General features: G+C 42.1%; 1 protein-coding gene across 1 annotated transcript in view; it reads left to right on the top strand.

Annotated features, from left to right (window-relative positions):
• Nucleotides 1-16,527, top strand: part of LOC306961810 (neuronal acetylcholine receptor subunit alpha-7-like) — a 68,341-nt gene that overhangs the window by 36,312 nt on the left and 15,502 nt on the right. The window contains exons 6-7 of the mRNA XM_079554721.1: nt 8,629-8,796; nt 12,711-12,905. Coding sequence (XP_079410847.1) covers nt 8,629-8,796; nt 12,711-12,905 — 363 coding nt within the window. The remainder of the gene's footprint in view (nt 1-8,628; nt 8,797-12,710; nt 12,906-16,527) is intronic.

The following is a 16,527-nucleotide window of genomic DNA, read 5'->3' as shown; positions in this document are numbered from 1 at the left end:
TAAGTACCTAAGTATCTCCTTGCTCTACTCTGAATGTTTTTACAGTCCTAAGAGCAGAAAATAAGAAGGTTTTGCCGCAGTCTCTCCCCTTAACGCTGTGAGTTACACCCAGTGCTCTGTGTTGCAAACGCCTGATACTTTCACCGCCCGCTCCTCCTCAATCCCCTGACCCTGCAAAACCAACGGGCTGCCTTCGCCTCGCCATCTCAATCGATACTCACGTAAACAGCCCCGTCACTGCATCTTCCCGCCGATTCATTGCCTCGGTCGTGAGCAAATTGCCTCTGAACTTTGTTCCGAATGAATCCTCGCGGAGAGTCACGGCGGGAAAGAGCCGCAGATACGGATCAGCGTGGAAACGTGAACGGGATAATGAGCAAATGGCCGTCGTCCCGGTCGTGTGATCTCCTCTGGCTCTTTGCAGGAGGGTCAGGAACCAGAGAGTGGATCAGTTTCAGCGGTTTTTCAGTAGATGGTTCACGATTAACTGGTTTTACAATGACCACCATTATAAAACGCCGTGGTAGATTAACCGTAAGAACTGTAAAAGTGATGCTTTACCACTGAAATCTGCTTCCACCCAAAAAACGATGGAGGTCGGCAGCCTGAGACCTCTTTGATGACCAGCTGATGGACGTCCTACAGAACAGCCTCTGAAAGTTAAAGGAACAGGCCACCGGTGATATGTTCTTACCTGAGCTTAGACGAGTTGATGTGTACCTGTCTGGTCTTTGTGTGTGACCAAAGACCAAAGATGTTTTTAGCATTTGGCCTCTCCCAGTGTATTCCTATGGCTCCAAACGGAGGTGAAGTTAGAAGTGACCAGGCTCTTCCACGGGCACAAAGACCAGACAGGTACAACTCGTCTAAGCTCAGGTAAGAACATATCTCAGTCTGGAAAAACAGAGGCCTGTTCCTTTAAAGAGGGGGTGTTCTGCATTAAAGAGGGGGTGTTCTGCTTTAAAGAGGGGGTGTTCTGCTTTAAAGAGGGGGTGTTCTGCATTAAAGAGGGAGTGTTCTGCTTTAAAGATGGGGTGTTCTGCTTTAAAGAGGGGGTGTTCTGCTTTAAAGAGGGGGTGTTCTGCTTTAAAGCGGGGGTGTTCTGCTTTAAAGAGGGGGTGTTCTGCTTTAAAGAGGGGGTGTTCTGCTTTAAAGAGGGGGTGTTCTGCTTTAAAGAGGGGGTGTTCTGCTTTAAAGAGGGGGTGTTCTGCTTTAAAGAGGGGGTGTTCTGCTTTTGTCAGCCCCATAGCACCAGTCTATATCTCACTACAATGATGACAAACCTTCTGTTGGTCTGTAAATGCAGTAAATTAGAATAACTGCCTTGTATAAAATGTCTCTCTCAAAATGGCTGTAGTGAATGTCTTGAAATAGGCCTCTGTCTCTTTAAGAACCTCTGAGCCTTTAGACACGCCCCCTCCACACGCTGTCTGTGGCATCAGTGGGGAGGGGGTTCTGCTGAGGAGCAGTGGTTGGTTACTCGGCTGGTGACCAAAGCTCGGAGGCGTCTCCAGGAGGTGGGGGCGTTCCTAGGAGGACTCAGGCAAACCTATCCCTAAAATGGCCGCCATCAGAGTTTTGACAGATTACTCAGAAATACGTGAATGTGCCAAGGCAACACTTCAGCCATGTTTTTAATGAGGGAGTGACAGAATAACAGGATGGAAAGCTGGAAAAAGTCCATTTTGCAGAATACCCCTCATTTAAAACTAAAGGCGCCAAAATGTCGAATATGAAACAAGGTGGAGATAATGTGGTTATTGCACAGAAACAGTAAATAATAAATACAAAATGAGTATCTGGTTTTAAAGATGTTGGTCTTAAAAATAAAGTTGTCTTGGGGTAAATTGAACCACCAGATTTAAAGGGATTATATGTCGTTTAAAAATGCTAAAATGAAGTATTTTCCTCCCCCTACATGTTCCTCCATGTCCTAATGTAGAATGAGCCCAGACCTGTTCACCACAACTGCCTCTAATCCTGCACTGTCACTCAGAAAGTCATGCACGAGCTTAATATAGAAGCTGCAGTTACACGTATGACCTGAGGTGGCAGTAGTGAGTATAAAATGACTAACTTGCATCTAGCCCCTTTCACCCCTTAACTCCCGCCTGAACCGAGCACAGTTTCTCCAGTTTGGCTTTACCCCAATCCAAAAGCTTCTGGAAAAAAGCTGTGAAAATAGCGACAAAACTGAGACGAAAACACTGATGGAAATGTGACAAAAAACTGATGAAAAAGTGGCAAAAATGTCACAAGAAATTTACAAAACATGACCAAAAAATGACAAAAAATTGATGAAAAATGACAAAGTTAAAAAAATGAGGTGAATACCCACAAAAAATGATGGAAAAAAAATCTGATGACGTGAGGAAAAAGATCCTCTCGGTTCAGACGGGAGTTAAGAGGTTAAAGGGACAAAAAGCAATTTTATGCCAAAAAAACAAATCCTATATTTACTTCTAATTTGCTCGTCTCGTTTCATCACCAAACCCAGAACCACTAACACGATGCAAACACTGTAGAATTGTACATTTAAATGTTCTGTATTTTGTTATTCATTGTTTCTTAAGAAGAGGCGACTCTTTCCTCCAACGCCCCGGGTTTTACATGAAGGAACCACATTCAGTCACAGCTGGACCTTTTAGCAGGAGAAGCAAACCTGACAGAAAACCTCCTGATCGTTCATGAGGCGAAGAGTCTGAGCTAAGAGGCTCCTTTTGAATCGGAAGCCAGTGCAGAGACCGGAGCACTGGACTAATATGGTCGTGTTTCCTGGTTCTGGATGTTCTGCAGCCGTTACAGTATCTGACCTGCTGGAGACAAACACATGGATCAGTCTCTGGTTCTGACACTGTTCCTCTGATCTGAATGTTTTTCCGATGGTAAAAAGCTGCTGATGTTCTTGCTCTGATGAGGCTGTTTAAGTTCAGGTCTGAGTCCAGGATCACTCTGAGATTTCGAACCTGATCTTTTAGTTTCAGAGAGAACCACAGAGAGAACCACAGAGAGAACCACAGAGAGACCACTGTGCAAAGCAAACCATCACGTTCTTTCTACAGCCCTTTACAACAGCACGTGGCAGACCCAAGCTTTACATAAAGACACAAGAGGAAACATCAGCATGAAACGACTTCATCTATGATATTATTGCTTGGACAGATTCAGGGGAGCATGTCTATGAAGAGCTTTAAAAACAAATGACGACATTTTAAATCCAGTTGGAAAGCGGACCGTGAGCCTCAGAGAGACTCCACACTCCTCTTTCAGATCTCCTCGGTCTCCCACTGGTCTTGGAGACATTGCAGGGACGACTCGAGTCTCCAACTAGTCTCCAGGCCCTTTGTATGAGCGCGATCAGTCCGACGAGAGAGGAGGCTCTTAAAGGGACTAGATGCAAGTTGGCCATGTTATCCTCACTACTGCCACCTCAGGTCATACGTGTAACTGCAGCTTCTACATGAAGCTCGTGCATGACGGCACTTCAGACCCGAAACAGTAACAACAGAGCAGGATTTTAGAGGCAGTAACAAGTCTGAGCTCATTCTACAGGAGGAAAATACTTACTTTGAACATTTGTAAACTCTGTATAGTCCCTTTAAGATGTGAACATGAAATCAACCTCAAACACTCTACTTTAACCTCTTAACTCCCGCCTGAACCGAGAGGATCTTTTTCCTCACGGCATCAGATTTTTTTTTCCATCATTTTTTTGTTGGGTTTTCAGCTCATGTTTATAACGTTTTTGTCTTTTTTTGTTTGTTTTTTTGTGTGTCATTTTTTCAATTTTAATCTCATTTTTGTAAAAAAATTAATGAAACAAATTGTCACATTTTTGTATTTTTTATGTCCCATTTTTCTAACTTTTTTGTCATTTTTTGCTAATTTTTTTGTCACATTTTAATTTGTCACATTTTAATTTTTGTAAACAAAAAACAAAAAAAAGTCACATTTTGTCACATTTTTTGTCATTTTTTGGTCAATTTTTTAATCAAATTTTGATCATTTTTTTGTCAAATTTTTATCACATTTTTGTCACATTTTTGACATTTTTTCCTCCATTTTTTTTCAATTTCTTGTGACATTTTTGTGTCATTTTTGCCACTTTTTTGTCACATTTCCATCATTGTTTTCGTCTCAGTTTTCTTACTATTTTCTCACCTTTTTTCCAGAAGCTTTTGGACTGGGGTAAACTGGAGAAATTGTGCTCGGTTCGGGAGTTAAGGGGTTAAAGATGAGCTGAACATAAAGTGCAACAGAAAGTGCATAACTTCAGTCCCTGTCAGAAAAATCGCTCTCTGATTTCCCTGCAGACGTCCTCCCTTTGCAGATCCGTCTTGGTCAGGGGAGAGTTAGTGCAGAGCGTTTTACACAATCTGCCGGCGGCTCAGGTTCATCATCCTTATGGCCCTGCACAGACAGGCCTGTTTACGGCGCCCCCATCTCTGTCTTTATATGAACCAGACGGGCTCCGGGGGGGGGGCAGGATCACCGGCCTCCTCCCGCTCACTCCCATATTGGATTTCTGCTTCATTAGCGCCGATGGCACTTTGAGTTAGGCCTGTGGTTTGTACTGCCTTTTTATGTATGGCATCTGACTGTGCTGAAGCGTATTTATTATATTTATTATATTATACTTCACCCCATGCTCTGACTTAGTTTAATACAGACGTCCAGAGAAATCTATAGCGCCAGTTACAGCGATCAGCCTTCTTTTGAAATGGTTTTCAGTGGAGAAATCGTACACAAAATCAGTCCACATGCTCTGTTTTCAATCGTTAATACATAGAATTCATAATATCATTGTAACTCATTCATATGGACAGTCAGGATCTGCAGGAGGGATTTGTGAGACCCAGAAACTACACTGGTTTATACTGAACTACTTCGACTTACAGCTTCAAGGAAATGGGTAATGCAGCTTTAACAATGATGTGATGTTTATGAAAAATTCTGCCAATGGGATCAGCATTTTGTTTTCTTATTTCTAGAATATTTTTCTCATCATAAAACAAGAAAGAAACACTAAATGAAAGCAGCTAGAGGATTCCTATTTAAGGAAAACATTCTTATTTAGTGAAAAACTGTGGGTATTTTACTTAAATGTTGCTTGATTTAAGTAAAATGTTCTAAATTACACATTTTTGAGTAAAATGTTGTTAATAAATACTAATATTTAAGGAAAGTATTGCAGCGCCCGGAGACCCGTCTCCATGATGTGGAGCCAGGCTGATGGTCAGAATCACCTGCTGGAGGATTCACCTATTGTACATGTTTTTAGTGGTAGACACGGGGAGAACCTGCTCCACACAGAAAGGCCCCGTCCTGGTGGGAATCGAACCCGGGACCTTCGAGCTGTGAAGCTGAGGCTCTAACCGCTGTGCCACCGAGCCGCCCACTTTAAAGAATGGAATGTTTTATCTCTCTGTGAGAAGCAGTTCTTACATTAAGAGTTGTTGATCTTAGTTTTTATTGAAATAAGAAAAAATATTCTTTGTCTAAAACTGAAGAAGATTCAAAAAGTTTTTCTTTCTTGTTACAAGAAAAATGTTTTTTAGCAAATTTATCTGAACAAGAAATGGCTGGATTTTATTTCCTAAAATAAGATTTTTTTTCTCAAGAAAACTTTGCTCGGCAAAACATTATTACTTTTTAAGGAAAAAATAAGAACTTATTTGTTAAAGTAAGAGGTTTTTTACTTGCTTAGAATCCACTGTTTGCAGAGTAAAGCCTGGTTCACACGGCAGGACGATCCGGCCGATCTTAGCCCCGAGTCTCCCCTTCACACAGGAACACTCGGACGATCGTAGGTCAGTCAGATACTCCTGGTGTTTGGTGTGTTCAGGCTCACGGTCGAGCTGCGGTTAGTGCTGTCGCTTCACAGCAAGAAGGTCCCGGGTTCGATTCCCACCTGGACGGGGCCTTTCTGTGGAGTTTGCATGTTCTCCCCGTGTCCTGGATAATGAGGCGCGAGAAGCACAGATGGGAATCCAAAATCAACCGTCCATCGTCTTTGACCCACACATTTTCTTTTTTTCAGTTCAAAACCAGCTGCAGACTCTGGCCGCTGCCTCTGCGTCGTCCACCGTGTGTGTTTACTCTGAAGTCACGTTTGACCTCGCGACCTGGGGATGTTCGTGTGTGATGAGTTGATTCTGTCGCTGCACCACGCGCTGCACTTTCATCGCCGTGTGTGGGGCTCAGGTTGGGGAAATCTGCCCGTGTGAACCATAGAAATATATACATGGAAGAGGCCTGCTGTCCCAGCTCCTATCTCTTTACATAGGGGTGCTCAGTGGCGCATGACTCCAGTTTCGTCCGCCATAACGGCCCAAAGTGCCCGTATGACGCGTCATCTGTATCTATGCTCCCACGGCCCAAGTGGGTGAAGCAGCGTGAGCGCGCACGGCTGCCGACGAAGCCTCAGAGCGGAGCGGACGCCATTACGCAAAAAGTAAAATCTCTTAATATCATCGTTCTTTAAATACAAAATGTTTTTTTAAGGCCATTTCAGGCGAGTAAGCTACCATGCTACGATGACTTTGGGGGTTAGTTTGTCAGTGCGGGGCTTAAAAAGCTCGTTTAGCCGCTCTTTGAACAACCGGGCGCTTAGCGGCCCTTCGGACGTACGTAGCCGCGCTCATGAACTTCCGCTCGGTCACTTTTCTGGGAAGTTTCGTAAGTGCTGGAAGTCTTGATATTGTGATAGAATTGATAAAAATCGAGTTATTACTTCACTGTATTTGCTAGTATAACATCATAACTAGAATTGTTTGGCTGAAATACAAAGAATGAGCACTGCAAAAGTGTTCATTGGTAAAATGTGAGATATTGTTTTTTATATAGCATTTATCTGTACTGTACTGTACTGTACTGTACTGTACTGTACTGTACTGTACTGTACTGTACTGGATCCAGGACAGATGCGGAAATCATGCATTTTTTTGTGTTTCATTCTACTTACACAAATAATGTACATGTACATAAGTACATTAAATGCTGCTAGTATTTTTTTAATTAATAAAACAGTTACAGGTTATTAGTGCCATTATTTAATTTTCAGAAATGAGTTTAATAACATGTAGACTAGTTGTTTCTTATTAACCATAATCCAATGCTATAAACACATGCTATATTCATCATACATTTCGTATTTAGTTTTTGGCTAAAGACTTAGAGAAACATAAACTTACTTGAGATGTTTGTTAGTTGTCGTTTATCCTTGTTTTTAGTCCAGTTCATTTGTTTTGCTCAGACTTCAGCCGCTAAATCACACGAGGGAGAATCTGCTCGTTCATGAGTCGTCACGCACACACGCTCACGCACACGCACACGCTCACGCACACGCACACGCACACGCACACGCACACGCACACGCACACGCTCGCGCACGTCTGCGGCCCTGGTGACGTCACGTCATTAGAAAACGTTTAAAAATGTATTTTTGATGCTTTACAATTTTTTTTCGAAGAAAAAAAGTCCATATCCTAAAAATAGTAATTTTTAAGAAATATATTTGCCATAGTCTGAAACTCCAGATGCCTGTGGACCATTTTACAGGCTGCTCCTTTTACATGAGTGTCTATGACAAAAAGGGCTTTTTGGGCTGCTGGCTGCAATATCACGGCCTGCCACTAGCACAACTGGAGACGGGTGTAAAGGGGCGGACCCCCCCACTGGTGTGAACCAGGCTAAAGTTCCTTAGTTAGAGACTTTGTAGCCTCCAGGTCAGCCCTGAGACCCGAAGCCTGGTGACGGCTCTGTGGCACTGAGGCAGCGTCACATGTCCCGGGCTTCAGTCTGTTCACCTGGAGCTCTCGTGTCCACAGAGCTCTGTGTAACACAGACCAGGCGGTGACGTCATGTGTGTCCTGAGCCTCATCTGGGATGTTGGAGTGGAACGAGTGCAGGGTATGAGGGACTTTTCCTCAGGGGACAATAAGAACATCCTGTATAATGCACGTCCCGGAGCATCGATGAGAGAAGACAGAATCATGTAAACAGACTCACATGTGGGGGCAGGGTTTTATTGTTTATTTATTTTATTTAACCAGGTAAAATGTTTGCGAAGTCATTTACAAACACGACCAGGCCATCTGTGCTTCTCGCCGCCTCATTCTCCAGGAGAACAACCCAACATGTTGAATAAGCCGTCCCAACGTCCTTCTGAACAGACGAAGAAGAAGATCTTTATTTATATAAACTGCAGAAAGTAAATATCAAGCATTGGCTTAAATGAGTTGAATTGAGGAAATGTTTCTTGTTTTGAGCGGTTTTCACTCATTCAGACACTTTTCCTGATCGGACCGAGTTTGCTTTGCTTGTTTGAGGACATTTCAGACCAGTTCTCGGGTAAATCTCGCTTCAAATAAGAAAGTAAAATCGCCAATGAGATGAGACCAATTTTCTTTCCCCATTGGCAAAGAAAATGACCTGAAATAAGGACGAAATGTATCGAAACGAGTCAGAAACATCTCAGAACAAGTGAAATAATCCGGGACAAATGCCCAACAAGTTCTTAACTCGTCAAAACAGCTAAAGTCCATGCTCTTGCTTTATATTACTTTTTTCCCCAGCAGGCTTCCATACATGACATAAACTGGTGTCTTCTTCTTCTTCTCTCCTCAGCGATCTTCAAGAGCACGTGTAAGATCGACGTGCGCTGGTTCCCCTTCGACGAGCAGAGGTGTGAGCTGAAGTTCGGCTCCTGGTCGTACGACGGCTGGGCCATCGACCTGAAGATGAAGGACGCGGACCTGAGCGGCTACACCCCCAACGGGGAGTGGGACCTCGTGGGTATGTGATGGAACACGGTGGACAGTAAACTGACTCCCACACCAGGCTTCAACCTCTTAACTCCCACCTGAACATGTTTTCTCCAGCAAAAAAAAGTTTAAAATCCAACAAAAAAATGTCAAAAATCCAACAAAAAAAATGACAAAAATCCAGCAAAAAAATGACAAAAATCCAGCAAAAAATGACAAAAATCCAGCAAAAAAATGTCAAAAATCCAGCAAAAAATGACAAAAATCCAGCAAAAAAATGACAAAAATCCAGCAAAAAATGACAAAAATCCAGCAAAAAAATGACAAAAATCCAGCAAAAAACGACACAAATCCAACAAAAAAAGACACAAATCCAGCAAAAAAAAGACTAAAATCCAACAAAAAAATGACACAAATCCAACAAAAAAAAGACTAAAATCCAGCAAAAAAATGACAAAAATCCAGCAAAAAAAAGACAAAAATTCAGCAAAAAAATGACAAAAATCCAGCAAAAAAATGACACAAATCCAACAAAAAAAGACACAAATCCAGCAAAAAAAAGACTAAAATTCAGCAAAAAAAATGACAAAAATCCAGCAAAAAAAAGACAAAAATTCAGCAAAAAAATGACAAAAATCCAGCAAAAAAGTAATAAAAAAGACAAAAATGACAAAAACACATAAGGGAAACAAAAAGTGACGACAATGGCCCAGAGGAGAGAATGGATTTGGTTTTGTCGGGTGGTAAGAGGTTAAACAAAATGAAAGTCTAGAGTTTGGGATAAAGAAAACCAGGCCATAAAAGTCCAGACAAAAGATCATGAGCTGCTGCTGAAGCCTCTTGTCGTCCTGATTTTGAGCCCTTTGTCCCGTGTCCCGGCGGATTTCAACAAAACCACGGCTTTGTCCAACTTTCATGAGGCCTCGTCCCAGGTGCTTAGTCTGAAATCCACACCACACAGAGGTTTGTTTTGTGTGCTGGACAGTACTAGGTGTACGGAAACACTCCGCCCCACACGTCAGAGTTCAAAAGTAGGACACGGCTGAAACGGGCGTCATGTGACTCCGTTCCTGAGGAGGCGCTGCTCTTCCTGTCCCGTTAAATCCCTGTGAGTTTGTAGAGTCATGTTACAAACGTTCAGACTTCACCAGAGGAACCTCCGTGTTCATCACTACAGAGGCACCGATCCAGGTTTCTGCTTCCGATACCGATACTGGGAGTTTGAGTATCTGCCGATATCCGATATTAACCGATACCAACAGACTTTGTATAAAGAGGCTGCTGTGAGTGAAAAGTGAATGTCTCTTTTCTCCAGTTTCAGATAAATTAAGTCTTTTCTTTCCTGCAAACGAGGCAAATATATCTATGAATAAACTGATAGTAAAACATTACACAAGGAACACTGAACCTTTCTGTAGTAACTGTCCCGTCCTGGGTATAAGACAGGCCATTAGGTACATTAATATTAACAACTCTCATAATGTGATCTGATCATTATGACTTCTGTATTACAAATATCAGTTATTATTTAACAGCTTTTCCTGAACTAAAATAAAACACTTGGCCGCTCCAGCAGTGTAAGTTTCCAATCATAATTTTTGTCCCAGCTTTGATTAGTTGACATTAGCACTAGCATGCTGTCGCTAGCATTAGCATGCTGTCGCTAGCATTAGCATGCTGTCGCTAGCATTAGCATGCTGTTACTAGCATTAGCATGCTGTCGCTAGCATTAGCATGCTGTCGCTAGCATTAGCATGCTGTCGCTAGCATTAGCATGCTGTCGCTAGCATTAGCATGCTGTTACTAGCATTAGCATGCTGTCGCTAGCATTAGCATGCTGTCGCTAGCATTAGCACACTGTTACTAGTTGTGCCATTTTGCTCGTCTTTTAAGAATATGTTTCAAACTAACTCAGTGACTGAAGGTTCTGAGATTCAAAGTTTATTCCCTGAGGTTTTGTCGGTGAACGTTGTTTTTAAAGCGATTAGAGCCAAAACTGGTATCGGTTCAGTATCGGATATTTGTAGCCGATATCCTGATCGTAGTTTCCCAGCATCAGCTCCGATATCAGATCGGTGCATATGTTCACCACTGTAGGTGTTTTTGTCTGGAGGCTAACGGCACTAAAGGCTCATTCATACTTTATCAGACGCAAGACCTTTGTTCTTACACCGAGAGCTGCAAGAACCATCAAAAAGTCCTTCAGTTACAAGACGTGGTTAAAAAGCAAAATTACTTTTTGTTCTTACAGCTCTTTGTGTAAGACCAAAGTTCTTAACACGACATGAATGAGCTGCTCAAACAGTATTTGTCGTTGTTTAATGTTTGTGGTGTTACAGATCTGAGATGTGAAAGTCCTTCTCTATGAACACAGAGGTTTCCTGCCGTACTTAAATCCAACGTAATGTTTTTAACACGTAGCCAGTGACCTCCCTCAGTTTGTCACTGTCGGCCATGTTTTCTTGAACTGTTCGTTGCTTTGTGCAAGACATCGATAATCAGGAAAACAGCGAGAGGAAGGACCGCGGCCTCCGGAGATCACGCGTGTCACTCGCCTGTGTAGATCTTACACAACACGCCTCAAACTTTGTGGAAAAGAATGTGTAAATGTGCTGAAAGCCTGACCTTTCACCCCTGACGTCCCGCTCAGACAGACGGCCTCTCACGGTGAAGAAACACCTGCTCGTCTTCTCCACTCATGGGCTTTGTGTGGAGTGAAAACCCCTCAGCTCTCGAAGAAATGAATCAAACAGTGAGGAGTGTTAAAGGAAATGTGTGCTGCATTCTACAGAGAAGATTTACAGCGTTTTACAACAGCTCATCTTTCTGACGGTCAGGTTACACGAGGAGACCATCATCTCACATCAGGGTAGTTTCAGGACATTGCGGTGTTTTTAAAGCCTGATTGGACCAGCTGTAACACTTCCAACTTCTATAAATAACACGAAGTGCTGCTGCTGCAGGTGGGTCATCAGTAACAAGCTCCTCTTCCATCCAATAATGGGAATAAACGAAGCACTGACAGTGGGCCAGGCCTGACTGACTTGAGGTGATGCTGGGGGGGATGTGAGCAGGTCCTGATGTGTGAGCCTCAGGTTATCAGATGTGAGGGAGTATCTGTGTCTGTAAGCTCTCCCTGTGTGCCTCAGAGGTCCCCGGGGTGAAGACGGATAAGCTGTACCCCTGCTGCCAGAAAAAAAAAGACAAAAATCCAGCAAAAAAAAGACAAAAATCCAGAAAAAAAAAGACAAAAATCCAGCAAAAAAATGACAAAAATCCAGCAAAAAATGACAAAAATCCAGCAAAAAACCGACAAAAATCCAACAAAAAAATGACAAAAAACCAGCAAAAAAATGACAAAAATCCAACAAAAAAATGACAAAAATCCAGCAAAAAAATGACAAAAAACCAGCAAAAAAACGACAAAAAAACAGCAAAAAAACGACAAAAATCCAACAAAAAAACCGACAAAAATCCAACAAAAAAAATGACAAAAATCCAACAAAAAAATGACAAAAATCCAGCAAAAAATGACAAAAATCCAACAAAAAAATGACAAAAATCCAGCAAAAAAATGACAAAAAAACAGCAAAAAATGACAAAAATCCAACAAAAAAATGACAAAAAACCAGCAAAAAAATGACAAAAAAACAGCAAAAAAACCGACAAAAATCCAACAAAAAAACGTCAAAAATGCAGCAAAAAAAAGTTTAAAACCTCGTGGGTATGTGAAGAGCGACTACAACGGTAGCAACGGTAGTAACAAGCTCCTCCTCCATCCAATAATGGGAATAAACGAAGCACTGACAGTGGGCCAGGCCTGACTGACTTGAGGTGATGCTGGGGGGGGTGTTAGGGGGAAGTGAGCAGGTCCTGATGTGTGAGCCTGAGGTTGTCAGATGTGAGGGAGTATCTGTGTCTGTAAGCGCTCCCTGTGTGCCTCAGAGGTCCCCGGGGTGAAGACGGATAAGCTGTACCCCTGCTGCCAGGAGCCGTACCCCGACATCACCTACACTGTGGTGATGAGGAGGCGCACGCTGTACTATGGCCTCAACCTGCTCATCCCCTGCATCCTCATCTCCACCCTGGCCCTGCTGGTGTTCCTGCTGCCCGCCGACTCCGGGGAGAAGATCTCACTGGGTAAGAGCCACGTTTACATGAACAGCATCACTTACTTACTGATTTAGCGGTGAATAACCACATAATCCCCGCTCTGGAATAACTAACTTATAGTGTGTTGTTCCATCGTCTTCACCTAAATGTTTCATGAGTAACGGAAGACAGAAGTATAATCTAAATGGTTAATTTGCTTGAACAATTTGGATGAGCAGGAGGGATTGTGAGAGCGACGAGTTTGGGCCAAAACAAAAAAAATGCACAGTTTGAACACTACAAAAAGTGAATATCAAGCATTAAATGACTTGAATTGAGGAAATGTTTCTTGTTTTGAGCGGTTTTCACTCATTTAGACACTTTTCCTGATCGGACCGAGTTTGCTTTGCTTGTTTGAGGACATTTCAGACCAGTTCTAGGGTAAATCTGGCTTGAAATAAGAAAGTAAAATTGCCAATGAGATAAGACCAAGTTTCTTTCCCCATTGGCAAAGAAAATGAGCTGAAATAAGGACGAAATGTATCGAAACGAGTCAGAAACATCTCAGAACAAGTGAAATAATCTGGGACAAATGCCCAACAACTTCTTAACTTTTGATCATTTTTTTGTATTTTTTTTGTCCATTTTTTGTCATTTTTTCGTCCATTTTTTAATCAAAATTTTGTCATTTTTTTGTCAGATTTTCGTCATTTTTTTTATCATTTTTTTGTCCATTTTTTGTCATTTTTTGTGAAATTTTCATCACATTTTTGTCATTTTTTTGTCCGATTTTTGACATTTTTTGTTTTTGTTTTGTCCGTTTTTTGTCATTTTTTCGTCATTTTTTTGTCATTTTTTCGTCAAATTTTCATCACATTTTTGTCATTTTTTGGTATTTTTTTAATCAATTTTTGCTCATTTTTTTGTCATATTTCAATGACTATAACTGAGGAAATGTTTCTTGTTTTGAGCGGTTTTCACTCATTTAGACACTTTTCCTGATCGGACCGAGTTTACTTTGCTTGTTTGAGGACATTTCAGACCAGTTCTAGGGTAAATCTCGCTTGAAATAAGAAAGTAAAATTGCCAATGAGATAAGACCAGTTTTCTTTCCCCATTGGCAAAGAAAATGACCTGAAATAAGGACGAAATGTATCGAAACGAGTCAGAAACATCTCAGAACAAGTGAAATAATCCAGGACAAATGCCCAACAACTTCTTAACCAGTCAAAACAACTAAAATGTGGATTATTGTGCTCAAATTGAGATGTTTATACTGATCTAGTTCATTACTTTTTGCAGTGAACAGGAAAAAACAGATTTAAAGGAACAGGCCACTGAGCTTAGACGAGTTGATGTGTACCTGTCTGGTCTTTGTGCGTGTGCTCAGTCACACAGATGTTGTTAGCATTTAGCCTCTCCTAGCATTTAGCCTCTCCTAGCATTTAGCCTCTCCTAGCATTTAGCCTCTCCTAGCATAGGTATAGCTCCAAACTGGTGACATTAGAAGCGACCAAAGCTGTTCCACGTTTTTAACACAGTTACGTGAAACATTACACGATCCAAGTCTAGTCACACAAAGTTAAACATGTGGATTTTCTAAGTGGATAAAAGGGGAACTATATTGTGAGGCGTAATAACACCGGAGTGCTTCGACGTCCGCGCAGTGATATGGTTGAAGTGTGTTTACTGTAGCGCAGGCACAAACTGCTCCACATTTCCCTCCTGAGCTAATGCTGAGGCGCAGCTGTTTAAAACATCAGTATGTCCTGAGTCCAGCTGATGACGTGTGCGCCTCGACAAACACCTCCACTGTTGTTTCAGCATCAGTGTGTATCCACTGTGTGTGAGCTTGAGGACAGAGGCATGCTGGGTAATCGCTGGGCTGCCCGGCTGTGGAGCTTCTGGGAGGTCAAAACAAAACAATGAATTAATAACAGACTCACAGTTGTGGCAGGACGATGGGTTTAACACCCTCCGCTTTAGTCCAACCCGGAGACAAGTGAACGGAGAGAAGGGAAGGGAAAGAAGCAGGTGAAAGGTGGAAAATGTGGACAAATGATTCATATTTTATATCTCCATAAGCTGGTGCTGACTGTGCAGGTGCATCAGGCTCAGACTGTGTGAGCAGCGGCCCACAGTGATGTTTAACCAGCCGTCTCCGGCACATCACACCTGCGCACTACAACAGCGCTGTCATTTCATTGAGCTTCTGAACTCTAGGGGGCGATGCAGAGTCCCACTGGCTAAAAAGGCTGTGTTTAAGGGGAGACACTACAGGCAAAACTCAATTTTTTCAGTTTTCAGGTTTTGGGCCAAATCTGTCTCTGAACATATAAACTTTCACCCGGAAACAGAAAACATGCCTAATCTTCACAATAACATGTTTAAATATTGCGCTGATTCAAAGTTCCCCCATAGACTTATATGGGAGAACACAATTTCAAGGCCCTTTTTCTCCAAACACATGTTTCTGTCATTGTGGCGACACTATGTCCACGTCAGTCGGACCTAAAGACTTCACATTTTCCAGCCTTGGACTGAACAATATTTGGAAGATTTTTTCAGAGGGATTTTTTATTATTTAATCCCTTAAGTCCCATTTATTGAGTTTTGAATGTCAAAAAATAAGGCGAAAATTACATTTTTACACATTTTTCCACTAAAAAACAGCTTATTTTAAAACTAAACAAGAAATCCTAAATCCCCTCTGAGAAAGTCTTGGCAACTCATTCATCAATAAAATGAAACCATAAATTTGAATGTAGCTCTGTCCATTATTCAGATTTCGTCGCCAAAAAGATGGGAAATTTGGGGCATTTTTAGGCATAAAACACCTTGTTCTTATATGAAAATATAAAATGACAGAAAACTTACAATGTATTTTTTCTCACATTCATGCCAGTGATCGACAGCAACAGTTTCAAATTGATATCTGTAAATATACATGTTTTCCCTGTTCACCTGCAGTGTCTCGCCTTAAGAAATCTTTAGTCCCCTGTGCTGTGGGGATCCTGAATGAAGCAGCGTCCGGAATACAATCTGCCCCAGAAATGAACTGTTCTTATATATGTGTTTTTGTTTTATTTAACTTTTATTGGGCATGTTTGTGTTGTCCACAGTCTTGTACTTCTGTGTGTCGGTGAGCCAAAGATACATTTCTACCTCGGTAGATGATAAAATTGTATTCTATTGTAAAATGGGCCGGTCCCCCCAGCGTGAGGACAGAGTAAAATGAGCCTTCGTGCCCTCACTCTCCGTTAGCTTTATGTTGTAGCTCACAGATGGGGCTCACCCGAGGGACGCTCCTCCTCCTCATGGGCACATCTGCAGACCCTGATCTCATCATGTGACTGCAGACGGGTCATGTGCGGGTCATGTCCCGCCGCCATCAGCACTGAGGAGGTTTAACATGAGCCGGTGCTTCCCTGCTTTGTTTCCTTAATAAATGAAGATGAATCCACGTAGTGACCTGGTCTGTGACGGTATCTCACCTCTCCCAGTTCAGATGTGGATGATGGATGGGCAGATTGTCCAATCAGAGACTCGCGTCGTCCAACTGTAAGAAAACAAACATGGAGGAGCCTAAACACAGTTAATCAGCTTTGAAAGATATGAGAGATTTGAGAGTTTTTAGTGTTTGAGTCACACATTAGAAACATATCACTGT

This window comes from Gobius niger (assembly GCF_951799975.1).
Source record: "Gobius niger genome assembly, chromosome: 4".
Classification (NCBI taxonomy): Eukaryota; Metazoa; Chordata; class Actinopteri; order Gobiiformes; family Gobiidae; genus Gobius; species Gobius niger.
Note: the sequence above shows the minus strand (reverse complement) of the source record. Positions and strands in the feature narration are given on the sequence as shown.